This window comes from Neolamprologus multifasciatus, chromosome 19 (assembly GCF_963576455.1).
Source record: "Neolamprologus multifasciatus chromosome 19, fNeoMul1.2, whole genome shotgun sequence".
In the NCBI taxonomy this organism is placed as follows: domain Eukaryota; kingdom Metazoa; phylum Chordata; class Actinopteri; order Cichliformes; family Cichlidae; genus Neolamprologus; species Neolamprologus multifasciatus.
The window spans coordinates 3,117,738-3,139,516 of record NC_140457.1 but is presented as its reverse complement, the minus strand read 5'-3'; the positions used below and the strand labels follow the sequence as shown (position 1 = coordinate 3,139,516).

At 42.6% G+C, this 21,779-nt stretch overlaps 1 protein-coding gene across 1 annotated transcript in view; it reads right to left on the bottom strand.

Annotated features, from left to right (window-relative positions):
• The window catches only part of clic4 (CLIC family member 4), a 70,384-nt gene extending 52,592 nt beyond the window's left edge, over positions 1–17,792 (bottom strand). Inside the window, exons 1-5 of the mRNA XM_085142707.1 lie at positions 17,447–17,792; positions 5,361–5,470; positions 1,737–1,862; positions 1,315–1,421; positions 348–529 (exon numbers count right to left, since the gene is read on the bottom strand). Of these exons, the coding sequence (XP_084998833.1) occupies positions 348–529; positions 1,315–1,421; positions 1,737–1,862; positions 5,361–5,470; positions 17,447–17,515 (594 nt within the window). The 5' untranslated portion in view covers positions 17,516–17,792. The remainder of the gene's footprint in view (positions 1–347; positions 530–1,314; positions 1,422–1,736; positions 1,863–5,360; positions 5,471–17,446) is intronic.
• Positions 17,793–21,779: the final 3,987 nt, after the last annotated feature.

Sequence of the window (21,779 nt, the reverse complement as noted above, 5' to 3'; positions counted from 1 at the left end):
TTGAAAATTAATTTCTAAAAGGATCGCAAACTAAGAAAATTAACTGCCCTGTACAGATATATTAGGACCTTTAAGTTTATTTCCAAAAGCTTCAGCTCCGAACAACGAGCCGTTTCTATCCGACCAGCCCGAGCATGCACGCAGGTGTTCTCCTGTATTCAGATTATTAGCCTGAGAATTACACAAGAACCATTTTCATTTATTCCAGTAATTGAAGCCAGTCCCTTCCTTGCAGGTGCAGCATGAGGAAAGAGTTTCCTCAAGTACAGCTTGTACGCTCTTCTTAAAAAAAAACATCTGATTTGGTGGTTTAATGCCAACGCCTGCAGGTGTGTTTCACGACTCACCTTAACTATATGCAGTTTGGGCAGCAGGTTACAGTCAGCCAGGGTCATTTCGTCCCCGTCCAAGAACTTGCGGTTAGAAACTTTGACGTCTTCTATGCTGTTGTGATCGATCTCATCGGGCAGCGGCGAGTGAAGATACTCGTCCAGCTTCTGCAGGGTCTTCAGCAGCCCGCGCTCTAGAGCTGCACAGAAGGAGACGGTTACCGCAGAGCAACCACACGGTGGCAGCATTTCATCAAGAGACGCACACAGAGACCACTTTATAAACAGGAGAGGGCTTTTATAAGTTCAAATGGCATCTCAACAGGAATGCACAGGTGATAGTTTGTCCTCATACTCCACCCATCTACAGATACCAAACAATTCATTCCACAAATAGAAAGCATGTCATGAATGAACACATATTAGGTGTAGTGGTTTGACAGTAGATCTAACCCGTAACTTATCACTGAACCATGACATTCACTCTCTAACTCTGTTGACATAGCCTTGGCTTTCACATCCAGCTCACTGTGGTTTGATATTTTCTCAGAGTGGAGATCAGCCAACTAAAACATGATATGATAAGTCTGTTTTTTTACATTCCAAAACATCATACTCCCACATTTCCCCCCAAAGAAGGACACAACGGGATTTCAAAGACAATAGACTACTTTTCTTCACATTATTCCAATAATATATTACATTTCTGATAGTCGTTTACAGACTGTGGGCTACGTAAATCTGGAACGAGGGTGAGGTTATGAGCACCAGTTCGCTCTCTGGATCATGGCTGTGCACTTTTCTAGAAAGTTCCAGGTGAGACTGGGAGCGAAAGGACAGGAGGAGGCAGCAGAACAAAAGCGCCGTGTGTTCCCGAGTCGGGCTATAATCCACCAATCCAGGCGGGGCTACCAGTGTCACCTAGCAACCTGTAAAGCACACTGAAGTCCTGCACCTTCCCGCGTGCATGCGCGTAAAGACTTACCCTCGTTCCCATCTGGTTTGGAGTTCTTGATGTATGCAGAAAACTTGGCAAAGATGTCCATGCCAGCGGTGTTTGACTCTGGATGTCTTGCACCAAGCTTGATGTACCTGCAAAATAAACACATATGCTGCTGTTATTTTACATTTTCTCTGTGCAGACATCATTAGAAAATAAAAATGTGCAAAGAACAGCTCAATAAAAGCCCCGTTTACTACTGACAGACACTGACAATATAAGTGGAAGGCTCATAAAATGTGTTGACAATAAAATAAATACCGCAAAACTTTATTTAATCGTCATTTACGATCAACAAAAGGCTGTGCAATTAACTGCTCGTGGTGCAGTTAATCGTAAGTGGGGGGTGTTTGGTGTCTAGGTGTGGCGAGCAGTCATCGCAGGAGTTTGAAACAGAAAGCACTCACTTGGGCGGGGAGAGAACGTCCTCAAGAAACTCCTCGATCTTGTTGACGTCAGTTTTGACCTCGCCGTTGAAGGTGATGAAGGGCGGGTGCGTGCCGGGGGCCAGGTTCTGGAGGTCTGCGGGCTTCCTGGGACACGGAGTGGAGAAATGTCAGTGGGCAGATGAAGGCAGAACCAACCCTGGAGCTTGTTTCTAACATGTAAAATCTGCTTTTATCCCCACAAAAGGAACCAGAGATTTGACTTAATACTGTGTGTATAATATACTGTGTAATTACTTTAAGTTCAAATATTTAACGGGCTGCGTTTCTGATGCGTGTTTTTTCAGACCTCTACAACCCTCCTCCTCCTCCAGCTGGAGCCGCTGTGCTGAGTCTGTTTGTGTCCCCTTTTTTCTCTGTGGCCTTCAAACCAGCACATTTCGTGCCAGATGTCTCTGGCAGGCAGATGAGGCTGACACACAAACAGCAATGAGCATGTGCTGAATGAGTCTTCAGTATAAAAACAACAAAACAGCAGTGACTCAGCTGCTGATGGGTTTGTGGGGACAGTCTAAACACTGTGGCTGATATTAATAATACCATCAACATCATTCATCCAACAGTGCAGGTTTTTTGAGTCCATGCCCGTAATGATGGCGAGCTTTGGGACAAACCATTTAAGGGCAGAAAAAAGGGGAAATTACTTCAACTCTTTGGCATGTCAGGGGGAAGTGACATGCCCACCGATTATCACCGAGGAGTGAGGAAGGAACTGCCTCAAATCACAGAAAAACAGGAGAGCCTTGAAAGACGACAAGAAGATATAAAACACCATATTTGCCATTTTACTGTTGAAACAAAATTACACCAGAATCTGTAGTACAGCCATGAAACTAGTCCCATTTTTAATTACAATAAATAAAAATAATCAGGTTCTTTGCAGGTTTTAAAATGAGAAAAACACATGGCACGTCATGCTGTGTTGTTACCTATTCAACAAAAACCAGACGAACCGCAGAAAGTGTGTGAGATCACACCCCACCATTCAGTAACTTACAGAATCAGTCTTCTGCTTTGTTCAGATGCAGCTTCGCAAACCCAAACCGAGAGAGGAGGCTTTCTCCCAACTAGGGCTGGCCATATCATACTGTTCACGGTAATATAGGTATAATGTAAGGCAACGATAAGAAAATGAAATATCGCGATAGAATATGGGTAAAACACGCATGCGATTATTTTTGCGATTAGTCGACTAATCAGATCATGCATCAATTGGACATAAAACGTACAGCTTTTTGCACCAGCAGCATCTGCTCTTATATAACTATCATTAGATTACAACTTTAAGTGTTTAAGGTATGTGCTAACTAAAAATAAAGACAAGATGATAGTTTATTAAATTTAATTAAATGTGCAGATTGTTTCGGTGAAGTTTAATAAACTCAGCCGATTTACTCAGGAACAAATAAAATACTGAAAAAAGCCGAACAATAACATTTTGAAGTTATCTAAGTGACTTATATATCATGTTTAACCTGAGTAGCGAAAGAGGGCGGTGGGTTTGAAAACGATTATCTGGTGTTCTCACGGGCTCTAGTTAGCCTAGCCCCCGGCTAGCTATCGAGCTAGTGGGTAACAGACGTCTCCGAAAACGTCGGATCGCTTTTGAAAATATGTGGTGTCTTGATAAACTGAGCAGATATTTGAGGTTTACACAGCTACATTCTCACCTGAAAATATGTTAAACGTTTATTTTGTGACCCAGAAAGAATAATAAGAGTAATATTAAAACTAAGTAGCTGCCGCCATTGTTGGAAACTGAGCTGGGCTGCGCTATGAATTCTGGGACAGAGCTACTTCTTCTTCTTCCTGGTTTAACAGCAGCTGGCGTCCTTGTACATGCAGTGCTGCCATCTTCTGTTTCAGTCCGTTATTACACTCTTAAATCCTACTACTTCTTCCTGCGTCTTTTGGGATCTTACAAAGCTTCAAACGACGCGTCGACTATTAAATCAGTCGTTGACGATTTTGATCGTCGACGTAATCGTGACTAGTCGACTAATCGTGGCAGCCCTATGTGTGTGTATGACCTCTTTTTAAGTTTTGTGGATATTATACATGGTTATGCTGAGGATATGTCGGCCAGTTTCCACTGGAAATGCCTTTTGGTTAAACTGTCAGCAAAGAATTTGCATTTGCACTGTTACATTTGTATATTACTTTAATGCACATAAAAAACAGCTGCTTGTTTAAGTGAAAATACATTGTTAGTGCAAAAAACCCACCAAAGTTGTAAAGTATTTTGTTTTGCTTCAGTTAAATCGTTATTGCAAATTTTCAAATATATATCGTGATAAATATTTTTGGCCAAATTGCCCTGCCCTACTCCCAACAACCCTCCCAAAGGGGCCACACTTTGCAGTTTTTCCTAACTTTGAACACATGCAGACTGACACCAAGTCAGGAAGTCCAAGCTGCAGCTCGTGGGATTTTTTTTTTTTGCAGTTTCCCTGCAGTTCTTGCACTTTTCCCCTCAGCACTGCACAGTCTGACGGGGTCGGTATGCTGGGACACCCACAGCTGTGAGGATTCACAGCTGTGTTGAATGTTTGCGACTTGTGAATAATCTCTCTCACTGCAGAATGATGGGCACATTCTTTCACAGACTGATGAGCAGCAGCAGTTGCTTCTCTGAGATTACTGATGTTGTTCCTTCTTGACATCCTGTTAACAGACCAGCAAACTGACAAAATTCAGCTTTTATAGCAGTGCTCACACTTCCTGATGATCAGTTACTCAAATGCATTTGATTAACTGGCTGCTACCTGCAGCATATATAGCCTTTGGCCAGTTACAGCAAAAGCAGTGGAGGTTATTCGCTGCCTCACACAGAGACTTTCTACCCGGGAGGAAAATATATGCAAAATACCCAAACCCATGCACTCATCCTGAACGTCAAGGCATGTGTGAAAATTAAGCCACTAGTCAAATGGCTCTCACTTTCCTCCTGTGAGCGGTCTAAAAAAACAAAACAAAGGAAACACTTTTATCAAATGCATCTCTGCTGTTGCTACAAAGGATGAACGACACTGTGGAAACCAGTGTCGGTAATCTTAACAATCTAAAGACACATAAAGAGCGACTGCAGAAACCAGGCGTCCATCTGACTGGTGGATACAGCTCAAAATAATCAGGCCTAACAAGTGGATAAACATTTAGGGAGTATTTAGATGAATCATACAGACGGAAACGTAGTCTGTTTGGAGCTCCTAGTACTGGAATCCACATGTGAAAGTGTGTCGGCTTGCAAACCACTGGGATCACTGATCCCAGTGGTTTAAAAAAAAAATAAATAAAAATAAAAAAAAAGACAGTTGCCCAACAAATTCTAGGCAGGAAGTGAGCAGAGTCAAGAATCTTAAAATAACCTCTCCAGAGTCTGAATGTTTAGTTTCCCCCAATTTTCCCTGGCCTGGGAAGGGGTCATGGGAAAACCAAATAAGCAGTGGGGAAGCAGCGAGTGTGTCAGAGGTGGGGCTGGATCAAAGCAGTACACTGGGAAACGCCCAGGAACGCTCCAGCAGGCTAACAAAGAAGGAAAAGTGTTGGAACAGATGATTATAGAGGAAAGAGAACAGCGCTCACCTCTTTAGATCCACAGTAGTGACGTTGAAGACGACTCCTTTCAGCCACAGAATCATGAAGAGTCTCTGGGAGAAGGGGCAGTTCCCAATGCTCTCGCCATCACTTCCTGCCTTCAACAAACACACAAACAGAGGAGCAGGATTAACCATAGGAACATATTCCAGGTACCAGTCCTGAGAACTGAGTACACAAAAGATGGGTGGAAGCATCTCACATTTAATTACCACTGTCATACAACCCAATCTAGCAGACAAAGATCTAAAAGCACCTATGACTGGTTCCCATGGCCGACAGCACTTTGCTTAATGTTTAGTCCAAAACACAAACAGGTCCTGATAACCTTGATAGAGATTTCAGCTGTACTGCACAACCCGGGCGCTTTGCTGCGCTCGCCCACAGGGGCCCGTTTCACACAATGACTCTTTCAGACTCGAGCAGGAGGGAAAGACTGAAGAACAGACTCCCTTGCCTTTAAAGGCGTCTGCACACTTCCCCCTAACATTTGGAGAACCACAGCCTGAGAGCAACAGGAAACTTGTAGAGTGATTAAGGCTCAGATAGCCGTGTGCTTCCTTCTTAGCCAGACTGCACAAAAACAAGGCCGAGTTGTGCGGGGAACGTGATCAATGGAAGTGGTGTGCGCTCCAAATGAATGACGCACACTCATCGTTTAGCGATGGGAAGGAGCGCGGTAAAGACGCTATTTGGATATTAAATTTAATCCGTTTAAAAAAAAAACAAATCAATATCAGTTCAGCTTAAGTACTGTAAAACTAGGGAATAATGCAGCAAATTAATCTGCGCACAAACACACACAGCAGGCTGTTTTATTAGTTTTACACCACATGGGCACAAATATCATCTGGACTCCACATCAGAAGGCAGAGTAAGCGTTTCATGTGATTAAGAGTTTTACGCGGTGTCCTAAAGAACACTTTCTTTTCTTAATCGTCATTTTTAAAACCATGCATTGAGAAAAACGGCATTTTCTTTGTACTTCCTCTTCAATATTCACAACAACCTCCATCATCCAGCTCGTGCGCTCTGTGGTGACCAACCCTGCCAAGCTATTCTGTTAACAAGGACATACATGGAGGTCATTGAAACCCTGGCATTCTGGAATTCACTCATTCGTTCAGTGGATGACTGTAGCAGAGCCTCTGAATAAGCCGAATGTCATTTATTTTTTGTTGTCTGCCTCGTCTGACGTCACTCGCTTTGCTTCTTTCGTCCTTTTCAGCCTTTTCCCACCTGCACAGAGGCGTCTGCTACACCAAATAATGCAAAAGATATACAAATCGCACATAAATACCACCGATTTGCAAAAGAGTGCTGAATAAACATGAGATTCAAATGATTTTTAACTTTACAAATATATATTTGTTAATGTCAGACATGCAGGTCGTCAATAGGACACTTTGTTGTGCAGGGTTCAGTCAGTGCAGCAGCTCCTTGCTGCTACTGTTGTCCTCTGTGTGACGCCCAGCGAGACGGCTCTGTTTGATCTGCCTGCTGGCTCCCATTGTACTGCCACTGTCCTCTCCCTCTCTGAATTCAATTTCTGAAAAGCTCGGATTAGATCACTGCCATTGTTTAGCAAATGAAAGTCCCCTTTTCACATCACACGATTCAATTCCAAAATAAGGCTTTAGCCCTGAGGCGCTGGACTAGCATTAGCTGAACCTAAGGGGATCAGAAAGACATCAATGGGATGATTACTCCATTTTCCCCGCAGCGCTACACCTACAGAGAAGCATTCAGGTCTGCATCAAGGGCGGTAACGCAGCACAGCAACTGTTCCCATGGCAATGGCCAGAACGTATGACATGGAAAGCGATGCATGCATTGTGAAACGGATTACAATGCACAGGTGTGCGGTCTGCAGCCGGCTCTCTTTTGGTGGTGATAAAATGCAAATACACTGTTGAATGTCATTTGTAAAGACGTTACTGCACGTCCACTCAGTGAACCGCTTTCAAGGAGAGTTCATCAGAGTCCTGCAGGTCGAGTGGGGAGACAGGAGGCCACAGCAGCTGACAAAGACATTTCATTTTTTCTTCCTGTCTCAACCGATTTCAGGTTCTGGGCATTCAGACTCCTACTCTCTGGACTCTGCAGCAGAGCAGGCTGCAGACACCGAGACAGAGATTACAGGAAACCAGAAGGAAACTGGGATCATGTGGTGCTAACCAACAGGAGGGAGAACAAGTGGTAACGGCTGCTTAAAGCGTGACGAAGAGGAAAGATAGTAAGCTTCAGTGTGCTTTTTGGCCCTCTTGTTTCTTCCTCCTCCTTCTCTTCCCTCTTTATCCTTTACCCCTTATCCTGGGCCCCTCTATGGAGTCAGAGGGGGGGTTGGGCATTCGGAGAGGAGGGAGAAACTATTCCAGAAATGTCCTGTTCCTCCCGCCGAAGATGGCGCTTTGTTTAGTTTAAGCAGTGATGCCGGCGGAGCTGCATTTCCGACGTGCTCCTTGGGAAGCTGCCAGGCACTAAATGAACTGTAACATGTGACATTTTAAGCACTTCTGCTTTTAAAATAGCCGAAATAAATCCAGAAAGGATTTCTTCTAATATGGAGCCTATGGGCCCAACGGACACTTTCCAGAAGGCCTCTATTAAGGTGTGACATTCAGGAAAGGGCTTCAACACAAAGCACTTTCTGTTTGTAGATCGCCGGGTACGTCATCAGCTAGCAGGCAAAAAAAGGCAATAAAACTCTGTAGTTAGGGGAGAAAATCTTTAGAAGGCAAAGCTCACGAGTTTGGAAAGAAGCACATTTTACAAGAAGTACACAGATTCACACAAATGAAAATCTGCTGTAATAACGTCTGGCCCACAGCAGCAACAGCTGACTGCTGCCAACAGGCTCTCCAGCTTTATTTTAGGCTCAGTGGAGGGTAAGTCAGCAGATGCTTGTTTATTTAAACACACAGCTGCTTGATGAAGGGTGTGAGTCATGTTTAATCTTGGATGTTATCTCGGAGTTCAGGACAGTGTGACGCATCGATGAGTACATCGAGGGTGGGTCTGGGTGGGCCTTCTCCATACCTCTTATCACTTCCCCTTTCTTCGTGGAGCCAGTGATGTAACAAAAAAGCCAAAACACAAGTCAAAGTAACAAGACGACAACACACAAAGTGGTCCTTTCTACCAGCCACTCCCACAAGCTCAAGTTTTCCTTGCCAGCAAAAGAATTCCAAGTTGACCAAACCGATGTTTAGAACAAAACACAAAGGAATGCAGGCAGCGGTTCCCAGGACAACCGGCACAAACTGGCTCCAAGTGTGTGACACGGAGGGAGTGCACGCCAGTTTCTGTTAAATCAAAGAGTCATCTTTTATAGCCTGGAAAGCCCAGGTGAGCTGCATCAGCTGATGACCTTCTCGTGTCAGCCAATTACCAGCAGGAGTAGGCCAGGACTTCCTTGGAGACACTGGAAGGGCCATGACAAGCAGCCAACTCGTCTCGAGCGCGCTGAGGTCACACCGCTCATCACTTCCTCATTGACGGTTTTTCCTATTGGATGGTTCAACATTACTTCCCTTGCCAGGTGTCGGCGGGGATATTAGCAAAGTGTCGTGTTTCTGTATGTATTATTGTACAACGCCAGCTCACTGTTGGCTCTCAGATGCTACACAGCCACCCGTCACTAGCCTGGGCTGCACCCCAGGAGATCGAATCAAGTAAGGTGGAAATTACTTTTCAACATCCTTCATTTCCAACATCAAAGCACTGCAGAACCACGCTGGGTTGTGAGGCTTTCATCCACCTTAAAGTGGGGATAACACTCAGTTGAGACCCCTGCATGGCTGTGCAGTGTAGTATCCTCCTCTTGTAAATACGGTTTTTAATCCCAACCAGAGATGGGCAGAAACGCGTTACTTGTAATCTGATTACTTTTTTCAAGTAACGAGTCAAGTAAGGGATTACTATGGCAAAAACGGTAATTAGATTACCGTTACTTTCCCGTAGGAACGCTGCGTTACTACGTTACTAAAACTGTGATTTTTTTGCGAGAATGTCTCATGACAGTGACGTAAGCGAGTGCGACGTTGGTGACAACAGCTGTGTGCAGATCAACAATGGATCATATATCGAGTGCAGAGAGAGTATGAGCGTGCAGCGTTTAAAGCGTGGAAGTACTGACCTTACTTTGAGTTTGATTCCATAAAAAGTGACAAAAACATTAGTGTCCGTTGTGCGTGGGAAGAAAACTTCTTTTTACAGCGAAGAAAAAAACCCCTAAACAAGCACCGAGTAGCTACGACGTAATGGGAAACTCACAGAGAAACTCGCGGATTCTTCCACTGACCGCTGCACACCTGCACCAGGGTAACCCTCCGCCTACCCCACTCCTGCTTTACAGGTGAAAATAGAGCAACAGGACCGCTAGTCTTTGACTTTATTTATTTTCTGCTGTGTTTTACTTGCATCTATTTGAAAGACTGAGTGTAAACACACAAAATATTTTATTTTATGTGCTGGAATGTGCAGAAAATAGGTTTAAATATTAAACAAATTTCTTCCAGTCAGAGAATATTGCAGATAATTAAATGTTTGCTTGATGCATAAAGTTAAAAGATTAAAACTAATAAAACAAGTTTTAAAAAGAGACTTTTCCATTTGATTACATTTTGTATGATGATTATGCAGAAAAAGTAGAATTGGGCTGAAAGATCTATCACTTTATCACCTATTCAGGTTGTAAATCGTGTTTTTAAAAAGTAGCTAAGTAACTAAGTAATGAATTACTTTTGAAAATAAGTAATCAGTAAAGTAACGGGATTACTTTTGGGGGGGAAGTAATCAGTAATTAGTTACTGATTACTTTTTTCAAGTAACTTGACCAACACTGATCCCAACAATTTCCATACCCTCATGATCACAAAAAATAATTAAATTAAAAATTAGAAGGCATTTAAAGATCTCCACGAAGCCTCTCACTCTAGCAGACCTGCACACCTGAAACTATAACATAACAAAGTCGAGTCTGTGTGCAGTTTAAAAATCCACTCAAACGTTTAAAATGCATTTCGTTTACTTAAGAATCTGATTAATGGTTTCAAATCATCTAAAGTCACACGCAGTATCCGTAGAGACAACGTCCAACTTCATCCATCGCCTGTTGTGTGTCATATTTAAATCACTAAGCCAGTCAGGAACCTGTTAGTGTCCAACAGATCTCAGCAGTGATGGATTCCTGAACGTTTCATTACCATCTGAGCTCTTAAAGATGTCTGTACTTTTAACTGGGATGCAAGGTATCCTTTTATCCACTGCAGTCCAATAACACTTTACAACCTGGCACATAAAGAGTTGCTCAATGTGCTCCCCACACCTTTCTCTCACTCACAGAAAGGCTCTCATCATTATCTAAGACAGACATTCCTTTTCTACAGCAGCGGTGTGATATCACAGCTTCTACAGTAAACAGCTGAGGACAATGATCCTGTTCACGCTGGGCCCAGTCCTCCCAATCTCTGCTCACCGCCTAATTTTAGTAATGTGGCGGCCCTCGCCTTCCCCTCCCCACACTTCACGTTCTAAATAGGTTGGGCTGCGAGTTCAAGCCACACTTGACCGAATAAGGAACTGACGAAGAGCTCGGCTGCTTCGACACGCTGCAGGAATGTCCTTTTGAGGGTGGGCAGCCCTGCTAGCGTCACGGCAGCGCCTCTGCCTGTTTGCTGGACACACACTCGCACACATATAGGCCAAGGTAGGATTAAAAGAAGCCGGACTCAAAAACTGCCCGCTGTTTGTCAGCTTCCGCTGGCATTGAACGATTAAGCTAAACAGAGTCAGGCTGTCAGACATGGCAGGGTGAGGGTCAGCTAAAGAACCACAGCCAACTTTAATATTTAACAATGTAAAATAACTGAAAATACAGAAGTTCTGCTGTGGCATTTTCTCCAGAAACTTTCCTAGTTGTACATGAACCGACTCTGTATATGTCACCGCCTTATTCATAAGCTGACGTCTATGAATAAGACGCCAAAAGGAATAAAAACAATAATATGTTCTTATTTATTTGGAAAGGATTTAATTAATTTTTATCAAGTTTTATTTAAGAATAAAATAAAACTTTTACACACATAAACTATCCAGTGTTTGGACTTCTGAGACATTTTATAGACCAAGCTGATCATAAAGAAGATATAAAAACATAAAGTAGATTATGGATAACAAAAGTCTGCCCAAATAAATCAATCTGAATTCAGCAGCCGTTTGATGAAAGTCAGAAAAAGTAAGAAATGAAGATGAGCAATAATTCAACATGTGAAGTAAGTTTCAGGGTTCCTGGCACACTGACCAAATCAGCCAGTCAGATTTGACCTCTTGGTTGAATCACTCCAACCTGAGACAGGGTGGCTGCCCGAGCGTGCAGGGGAGTCGGATTCGGCTGGGACATGGAAACATCGCAACATCCTCTCTGTGGCTGTGACTCAGGCTGACATCACTCAGGGGAAAACTTAAGACTTCCACTGAGACACAGGCCTACTGTTCAGTCAGATTCAGTGGAAAGCTGACGTCTAACAGAGGCTTACTCTCGCTGTGGCAATGATGTAAGTTTACTCAATAACCAGAGGAGATAAGCAGCAGCCGGGTCAGGTTTCTCCAGGCTGAGTGGAAGTGATGAGTAATGCAGATCCAAAATGAAGGCAGAGCAGACGGTAAATGTGGGACACGAGCACGAACCGACTGACTTCTCGCTGTTTTTTCAAGTGTCTAATACAAACAATAAGCTGCATACTCAGGTTGGCCCCGACCCCACCTCTGCAAACACTTCACTGACCATAAAGGGAGGCGCGCTCTTGTTCGCAAACACAAAAGCCAAATGTTTGCGTTGTTCCCGCCCGTTTCTCCTCACACTTTCCTTTGAAATGACACAAAACTGAAGTCTGCCTGCACAGTGTTGTAATCAAAGCAACCCCGAACCCTGTAGTGATTTCTTCAGGGCAAAAGCCCCGTCTAGACAGCTACGAAGCACCCTTTGGCTTCAACACATCCTTAGTGTGCCATTACCACACACGCCACATACACATATGGCAGCAGACGCCCAGACTGTGGCTACACAAACACCAGCCACATCATCAGGATTCACTCTGACCCACCGGCGAGCTGGTGCATGATCGACAGTTTTTGTTTTACACCGTCATAAAAATCTAACATGCAAAACACTCATGGACAAGCCTGACTTTGCATGAGTACTGAGCATTTCCACATATATAAATGTCTGCCACAAGCAAAGCATCGAGTCAGCAATAAGCATGCACCTTCATCAAATGACTGTAATCCCAATCAGTACTGATGTAGTGCATTTAGTTTAAGGGTTCACACACACACAACCTCTGAAAATAAAGGTAATAGAGGAGCTACAGCCTTAACAATAATAATATAACACATGACTCAGTGATTGGATCCATTCCTTAAGTTCTCCAATCCGTGCTGACCTCATTTCCTGTCTTTGAAAAGTGCGTTATTAGCCATCGGCTTCCTGACTGAACAGCACAGAAGCTCTTCCGCCCCTCAATGAGATGACTCAAGCTTTTAAATTTGAACATCTTTTACATAAGAGCCATTTATTTCGGTACAACTAGGGCCGTGTTGCTTAAGCACATGTTATAGTCCACTGGCAAGAACATAAATTAACTTCTGAGTGGTTCCAAAGCCCCAGTTCAGATTGGTGTAATAACACACTGCCAGATCGATTAGGCCAGTGGCCAGAGAGTCAGTCAACCAGACAGTTACACAGAAGAAGTTGTGACAGGCCAGGTGCTGCAAAAGCAAGTCCACGGTGCAGAAACGAGGACACACAGCTCAGCAAGCTCCACACCACTAACAAGCCATTAATCTCTGTCCTCTAACTCAAGATGCTGACTGCAGCGTTACTCACAAAAAATAAAGCGCTCTATTGATTTTCCTATAAAGAAACAGCACTTAGCTCCCTAGAATACCACCCGAGGGACAAAGGAACGGTTTATTTTATGCTGAAAAGAAACAAACAATAAATGGAACCTCGCTGCTGAGGGTAGCGATACTAAACCTTTCAAACGACCGACATTTTAATGGTTACACCTTTTGGGTGAGCAGTGCATTGTTACGAGCCGCAGTATACGAGCCATGCATCTGACCGTCACATGCTCCAACTGATTGCACAACATGATGAGCCGATCTTGGCCAAGCCTGCAAACAGCTCAGAGTGCAGCGCGTTAAGATGAAGTTAAACCCGAGCTGTCATTGTTCTCTTTTACAGACCGAGCTAACGACGTTTTAGCCTCCTTGACCGCACAGAAGCGCCGCGTAGCTGTGAGCGCCTCTCTGGGCTTTGTAGGCCGTCATCTCCACGGCTCCCATTGTAAACAGTCTGCCACCCAGACCTAAAAGCACTTCTTGAACATGTTTTCAACCTCTGCCGGCCTGAGAGCTGGAAGCAGCGTCAGGCTTTGCGACCGGTCGTGTGGCCCTGGCACAGTCTCAGCCAGCAGACGCACAAATACAAGTGGAGATAAAGGCTGTTTGTTTCCTTTGGCTCATCTATATTCCACTCACTGTCATCCACACATGATCATATGCTGGTGCAGAATCATTTGCATGCAATGTCCCGAATTAATTCAGAGAATCTTCGTAAGGAAAATTGAATAAAACATACAGAATAATTTGAGTGCAAGTTATGAACACAAAACCAACAATGAAGAATGTAAAGAACCAGCATGGCACAGCTTTGCATTTACATGCTGTTGCTGCATCCTGTCACCAGGTGGCAGCACCAAAAACATGTGGAATAACCATAAACAGAAGATAGGATTATAGCTACAATGCTGGCAGGTATAATGCTCATTCGTGACCATTAAATAAAATGCAGGTGAAAAAAACCTGAGACCTGGAAGCTTCTTCCACTTTTTGGAAATGTGGCTGATTAGTTTTCTAACGTTTCAAGCAACTGGTCTGTGGGCTAACCCTTGGTTGCATCACTCTTGTGCCTTTAGCTTGATACGGAGAGGAAATAAGTTTCTCTGTGTCGAGTGTATCTGTGAAACATCTTGAAGCAACTTAAAGAAGTCCAGACACTTTTCTTTCTAAGCTCCTTAGAGTCTCTCGAGTGCTTCTCGTGCTGCTCTTACGATCTTAAATGTTGCGTTTTTTAAACTTCTCCTCTGGACAATGAGAAGACTTGATGGAGAAGTGAGGCTGAAGGTTGAATTTGGAAGGTTAGAGCCCCCAAAACCAGCAGAAGGGTTGGAGCTGAACGCCATCAGGGCGGGAGAGCTGATTGTCAGAGAAGGAGATGAAGTTGGCGAGGAAATGATGTGAGAACCGTTGAAGAGCAGAATGATTGTGTTAAATGTGAGGATTTAGAGGTTGCAAGTGTGAATCTTTCAGGTTACATTTGTAACCCGAGCTCGACTGACCAATCACATTTAAGCAGAGGTTAGTTTATTCACAGAAAAGTCCAACAGTTGGCGTGACCATGGAAAGGGGACCGACAGGAGACAGCACCATTACCTAAAACTAGGGATGCACCGATGCCGATACTGGTATCGGGCCCAATACTGTAAAATGTGTGTGTACTCATACTCGTAAAAGTTAACCGATACCATGAAACGATACTAACTTATTTTATTAGTCAGAGGGTGGCTTGTCATTTCTGTTGAAGTTTTTTAGATTGGCCACTAGGGGGACATCCCGCGCAAAACAGGCACAGGGTTAGACGAGTGAGACTGGCGGCTCCAGATAAAAAAGAGAAACTGGAGGCTGCTGTAGCTAGGCTAAACAAAATGTCAGCAGTGTGGAACAGCCAACTTTAACTCAGGTTTTGGAAAAGCGAAGAAAAATGTCAAGAGAAAATCCACGGGCAGTGTGTGTGTGTGTGGTAGAAGTATCGGTATCGGCAAGTACTCAGATCCAAGTATTGGTATCGTATCGGTTTGAAAAAATTGGTATCGTTGCATCCCTACCTAAAACATCAAAAGAAACTGGACATGGTTACCAAAGATGATGCCTGCAGTGGGGAGCTTCAAAGAGGTTCATACATTCCTGATTGACATATTTTGACACTTTGTAGCAGACATCCACGAATTACCACAAAACACTGATCTGCAATGCTCTGCGCTTAGATCAAAGCAGTCTAATGTGCTCCCAAGTCTGGATGATGTCATGATTAAGAGGAACAATTTCAAACAAATAATACAAAAACAAAAGATAGATACGGGCTTTACTCTCCCGTTTAATTACAACACCTCATTTAGTTTTCCAATGTGTTGGGTGGATGCTAGGAAGTCACCCTCCACAGCCCAACAGCTACTCATGATCAAAAACAATATCTAATCTGCTGAGCTGTGATGAGGTCAAGGGTCGATCCTCCCACTTACAAAGTCATCACATTGTGCTGATGTGACAGAGCAATAAACAGAGACAACACGAGCTTCACCTCCCCGCCCTCGACGAGCCCACTGCAAGTGTTCCCATAGCAGTTTGACAACTGTTGCTATAAACACTGGTGGTAAAAAGCTGCAAGATAATCGAACAGTCTCTGAACTGGGTGAGCCAGCTGCTTTTAATGAGTAAACAGTGTCGACGCCTCTCAATCTATAGACACGGACACTGTGGCAACTGACGTTATGGAAGCATAATTAGTCAGCTTTGATATGTGGCAGAGGCCTAACAGATCTGACAGCTGTGTGTGGAGCACACACACACACACACTTTGTTATCAGCTGTTCCCAGAGGCCCAGCTAACAGCGATGTGCCTATGGCAACCTGCATGCCAGCCATTGTCTCCCGTGGCTGTGTTTAATGCAACACAGTGAGAACGGCTGCATGAATAATAGATGTGTACAAGTCAAACTCTGGTACATGCAACACGTAGCCACGTGAGAGGGAGCGAAGGGAAACGCCAGCACACTTCCACGCAGACGTGTCCAGAAGATACACAATGAAGAAACTTCTGGCTGCGCGGGCTAGAAAGGGAGGGGTTGGGAGGGAAGAGCCGGCCACAAGTGCAAACCTTCCAGGCCTCGGGATGATGTAACCTCTCCTGTAGGCAGTGAAATGCAGTAGTAGAAGCAGCACTGGACGGTTTGTTCCTGTAGTTTTCCTCCTCTTTAAACTCAGAGTCTACAAAAACACCACAAACAGGACGGAGGCGGGGTTTGTACTGCATCCAACTGATATGATCTAATGAAGGTGGTTCTCGTAGATGGGGATCCCTTTATAAATTGGGCTTATTGGGGGTAATTGCTCTCATATGTAGCATGTATCGTGTTTTCAAAGCCGCAATCATCCACTGTTATTGTTACGAGCCTGCCGTTTTGGTCAGTGACACCCTAACGTACCAACACCCATAAACTCCACCACCTAATTCACTACCCCACAGCCTCCTCCCACTACCCCAGCCCCCTTCAGTCCCAGTGTGCTTCTCCCTCTATTCTTCCTGGTGCCATTTTCCCGCTCTGGGAAGCATCAGGCTCAAAGAAAGAAAAAAAAAAAAAAACAGGCATCCACCGCCACCACCTCCACCAGGGTTTTGCACCAGGGTAAACAATTTTAATGAAAATGCACCAACAGCATTGTCTGCCACACACTTTCTTTTGTGTGTCAAACTGGTGAAGCAGTTTGTCCTTCAGGCTCTTTGTTGCTTTGGTGAAGCAAACATCAAACACCCTGCACTCTTATTTAAAGCTGAACCAGGGTCAGTTCTCATACCATCTACCACTTAGTGCCCCAAACACGAAAATGCAGCTGCAGCATGTATCCCACTGTGGGGTGGACTCTTATGAAGCACAGCTGCCGGGCTTTTGTTGCAGAATTAGCGCCCAGTTTTCAGCACGGCAGGCTGATCTTCACCCACGCTGAGGGGTGGAGAGGTGGGAGATGGCCGTATCCGCCCTGCTGGTGACACTGCAGGCTCCACATGGCCACAATGGCAAAGATACAGCCGTCCTGCGTGGAGACACTATTTGTGCAAATCTCTAACATTACTCGCTTTCGAGGCAGAAATAAAGCGCGTGAGAGCACAATGCGCAGATGAGGGTTCAGCCAAGTGAGACAGAGAAAGAGGAAAACTTATCCTGCGGTCTTACCTTCACAAACAGCTCGATAACGGGCTCGCTATCCGCCTTCACTCCGTTCTGCGGGACCGACAGCGACATGGTGGCTGCAGCTCTGAAGTTTCTCCTCACAAAGATGAGTTTTCCCCGCTACCACGCCCGACTTAGCTCTTATCCGCCTCCCCCCTTTTTTGCGCACTCAATCCCGAAGACGCCTTTTTCTTCCCTCCAGGGTCTGCACGGCAAAGCGGACCAGAGCAGCGGCGCCTTCCAGACAACAGAGACGTTTCCAGGCTACACACGTACGGCTGACCCGTCACAGGATCTATCTGCTGGGTGGGTGGTGATGGTGACGAGGACGGCGTGAAGAAGCTACGGGAATATTTGAAGCGTGACGTCATCAGCGGGGAGGGTTGGAGGTGGAGGGAGTCCGGTCGCTAAGGATCCCAGTAAAAAGCAGGGGCGTTTCCAGGAGGTTTCCAGGGGTGGCACAGTCACCATAAAAAAGTACTTATCATTGTTTATTTGTCAGTTGAAATAATAGTTATATATATATATATATATATATATATATATATATATATATATATTTATTTATTTATTTATTTTTATATATATATATATATTTATTTATTTATTTATATATATATATTTATATATATATATATATTTATACATATATATATATATATATACATATATATATATATATATACATATATATATATATATATATATATATATATATATATATATATATATATATATATATATATATATATATATATATCCTTTATTGTAAATATACATTTAAATACATTTTTTAAATTTTTAAATATTTTCCTTTTTAAAAAATTATATAATAATAAAATAATTTAGTTTAATAATTTTTCCTTTATTTTAACTTCAGCTTACTTTTTGTCTTATTTAAATATGTGGGTCTATTCTGTTTTATTGTAAGCTGCAGGCATTGCTGCTTGAAAGAAGGCATTAAGTTTTAGAGAAATCAGTCAAATTCAAAGTTCTGCTGCCGACTCAAGAAGCAGTTTTTCTACACAGAAACTGCTTTTATGAACAGGTCGTTCAATAAAGGACTCTTCACTGATGTTGAGTTATCAGAGTTCTGGGTGAGGAAAAACATCACCTTGGACTTAATCTTAATGATATTTTTAAAAAATCAAGCAGAACCTAGAGTCACAAAATTCTTCTTAGGGATTCTCTGCAGTCCTATAAAAAAAAAACCTCACTGTTTCTTAAGGAATTAGGAGGGTAAGTGGAAGCCAGGTAATCAAATCTACTTGGTTAACTGATCATCTGCAAAAGAGCAGAAGCTTTTGCAGCCTGCTGGTCTGACACATTCATGCATTGTTAACATAATGCTACAATTTTGCCAGGTTAGGAAATCCCAACAAATGTACCCAAAGGTCAGACGGTGTAGTACTGAGAGACATTACACAAGCACTACATCTCAGACTCTTTAGGCCTCAGTTAAATGTTAAAAGTCATGACAGTAAAATTAGAAAAATAGTAAAAAAAAAAGTATGAACTTCTCTCTCTAAAAAAAAGAGTGAATATGTGATGATTTGCACTTGTTTTACAGCCACAGGATCGGGGCACCTCGGAGTCTCTGAGTTGAAAACAAACTCCTCTGTGTACTAAAGTCTAGAGTCAGATATGAGGCCATCTGTCCGAAAGTTAAAGCTTAAACACATTGGAATGAAAGGAATTAGGGCCCAGTCAAAGTTCTGACCTGACTAAAATGCTGTGGTGATTGCAAACCTCAATGAACCGAAGCAATGTTAAGAAGAGTAGAGTAAAATTCCTTCATAAAAATGTGAGAGACTGATAAAATTATGCAGAAAACTGTTACTTTGAGTTGTTCCACAAGCCCCTTCCATCATGAACTTTACTTTTTTCACAGATTTTCTTATTTTTAAAAAAGGACCTCCCTCTTTTTCCTTTTAGTGTTTTTCACCGTCGTGAACCTGCAACATATGGAAGCCATCACGAGGAGGAGATGTGCTGCTGAGATCACAACACTGTATGTGTGTGGTGGAGATAATGACATTTACCACAAAATGTCAGTGATGGTAGAAGCTCATAATTCACAATCATATTTCAGGCAGTTAGAGATCCACCCAGTCAGAGAAATTGTTGCTTTGCTGAGTAATGGTATAGTACTTTTTTCTTTAGGTAAATCTGCCTGGGGGGAAATACACGTTCTGAGGGAGGTGTCTCCTGCATCTGCACTGAAGTCTACACCTACTACTGTCCAAATGTTTGGAACTTCCTTAAATTTAGCTTCCAAAGAGCCAGACTTGTAATTTTTTTTTAAGTGGTGTTCAGCTTTGGTCTTTCAAAGCTTTTCTTTGGCTGTTTTCAGACTCGTTTTCAATCCAATCCTTTTGTTTGTTAAATCTTATGAATTAATCGAGTATAAAAAAGGCTAACTCAAGGGATGAACCAGTGTTGTGTCTACACATCACAGACAACTTGGCAAAGAACCCATTTTAAATTGGATCTTTAGGAACTTTGTATTAAAAAATAAACACGTCTTTAATACAATCAATGAAAAATGACAAAAGATAGCACAATTTACTGACATCCATCCACTTCCGCTTATCCTTTTCAGGGTCGCGGGGGGCGCTGGAGCCTATCCCAGTTGTCATAGGGCGAGAGGCGGGATACACCCTGGACAGGTCGCCAGTTTGACGCAGGGCCAACACACAGGGACAGACAACCAATCGCACTCACATTCACACCTAGTGGCAATAATAATTGCCACTTAATTTGGATTATCCAATTAACCTATCCCCACAAGCTGCATGTCTTTGGACGGTGGGAGGAAGCCGGAGTACCCGGAGGGAACCCACACAAACACGGGGAGAACACGCAAACTCCACACAGAAAGCCCCCAGCCTGATGGTGGAATTGAACTTCTTGCTGTGCGGCAACAGTGCTAACCACCGTGCCACAATTTACTGACAGTGATTCCTAAACAGCTATTATCTGAAAACCATTAAGTTCATAAAACAGCATGGTGCATGTGTTATGAAAGTGGACGATACAGGTACAACAGTGAGTCTGCAGCCATCTGTAAATTATGGTGGAACGCCTCATAGTTTGGGGATCATATCAAAATTGATAGAAGACGTAAAAGTCTTCAAATTTTGATCCAGCATAAAATACTGGAATTCATTTCATTTCGAAGTCACAATGATCCCAAACACACTGACAGCGCACTAAGATCTGGATTTAATAAAAAATAAAAAATAAATAAAAAATCTATATATCTCTCTCTCTATATATATATATCTATCTATCTCTCTCTATATATATATCTATCTCTCTCTCTATATATCTCTCTCTCTATATATATATCTATCTATCTATCTCTATATATATATCTATCTCTCTCTATATATATATATCTATATATATATCTCTCTCTCTCTATATATATATCTCTATATCTCTCTCTATATATATCTATCTATCTCTCTCTATATATATATCTATCTCTCTCTATATATATATCTATATATATATATCTCTCTCTCTCTATATATATATCTCTATATCTCTCTCTATATATATCTCTACATCTCTATATATCTCTCTCTCTCTCTCTATATATATATATATCTATATATATATCTACATTTCTATATCTATATCTCTCTCTATATATATATATCTATATCTCTCTCTCTCTCTCTCTCTATATATATATATATATATATCTATCTATCTCTATCTCTCTCTCTCTATATATATATATATCTCTATCTCTATCTCTATATATATATATATATATCTCTATCTATCTACCCTATCTATCACGATGGAACACGCCCGGTCATGGATTGGTCTCCAGAGCCCAGACCTCAACATTACTGAAGCAGTGTGGGCTCATCTTAAGGCAGACAACATCCAAACAAGAGCTTTGAATGTCCCTCAAAAGCCCAGAGAACAATTCCTGAAGAATATTCAAATGTCAGAAGTTACTTAGCTGTCTAAATGAGTTCAGGCTGTGATGAAAAGGTCCTGATCCTTCCAGGTGTTTGTGCTGCTGTATGTTTGTAAAGCTCAGGGCTTCTGAAATTTGATCTCATACATTACATAATATAGAACTTTTTTCAAACTAAATCTAAATGAACTCAGGCCTTATACAGAACCTTATTCCAAAGATGTTTGTCGTTTAAGATGGATTTAACAGAATTTTACTGATTTGACACAAAAATGTTTGGCAATTGCACTTTTGATTACGTACAGAAAATAGAAACTTGCATTTTTGCTGCGTGTCCTGACAGCAGCCTTTGTTTCCAAACAAATAAAACTAATAATAATGAGAATAATAATAATC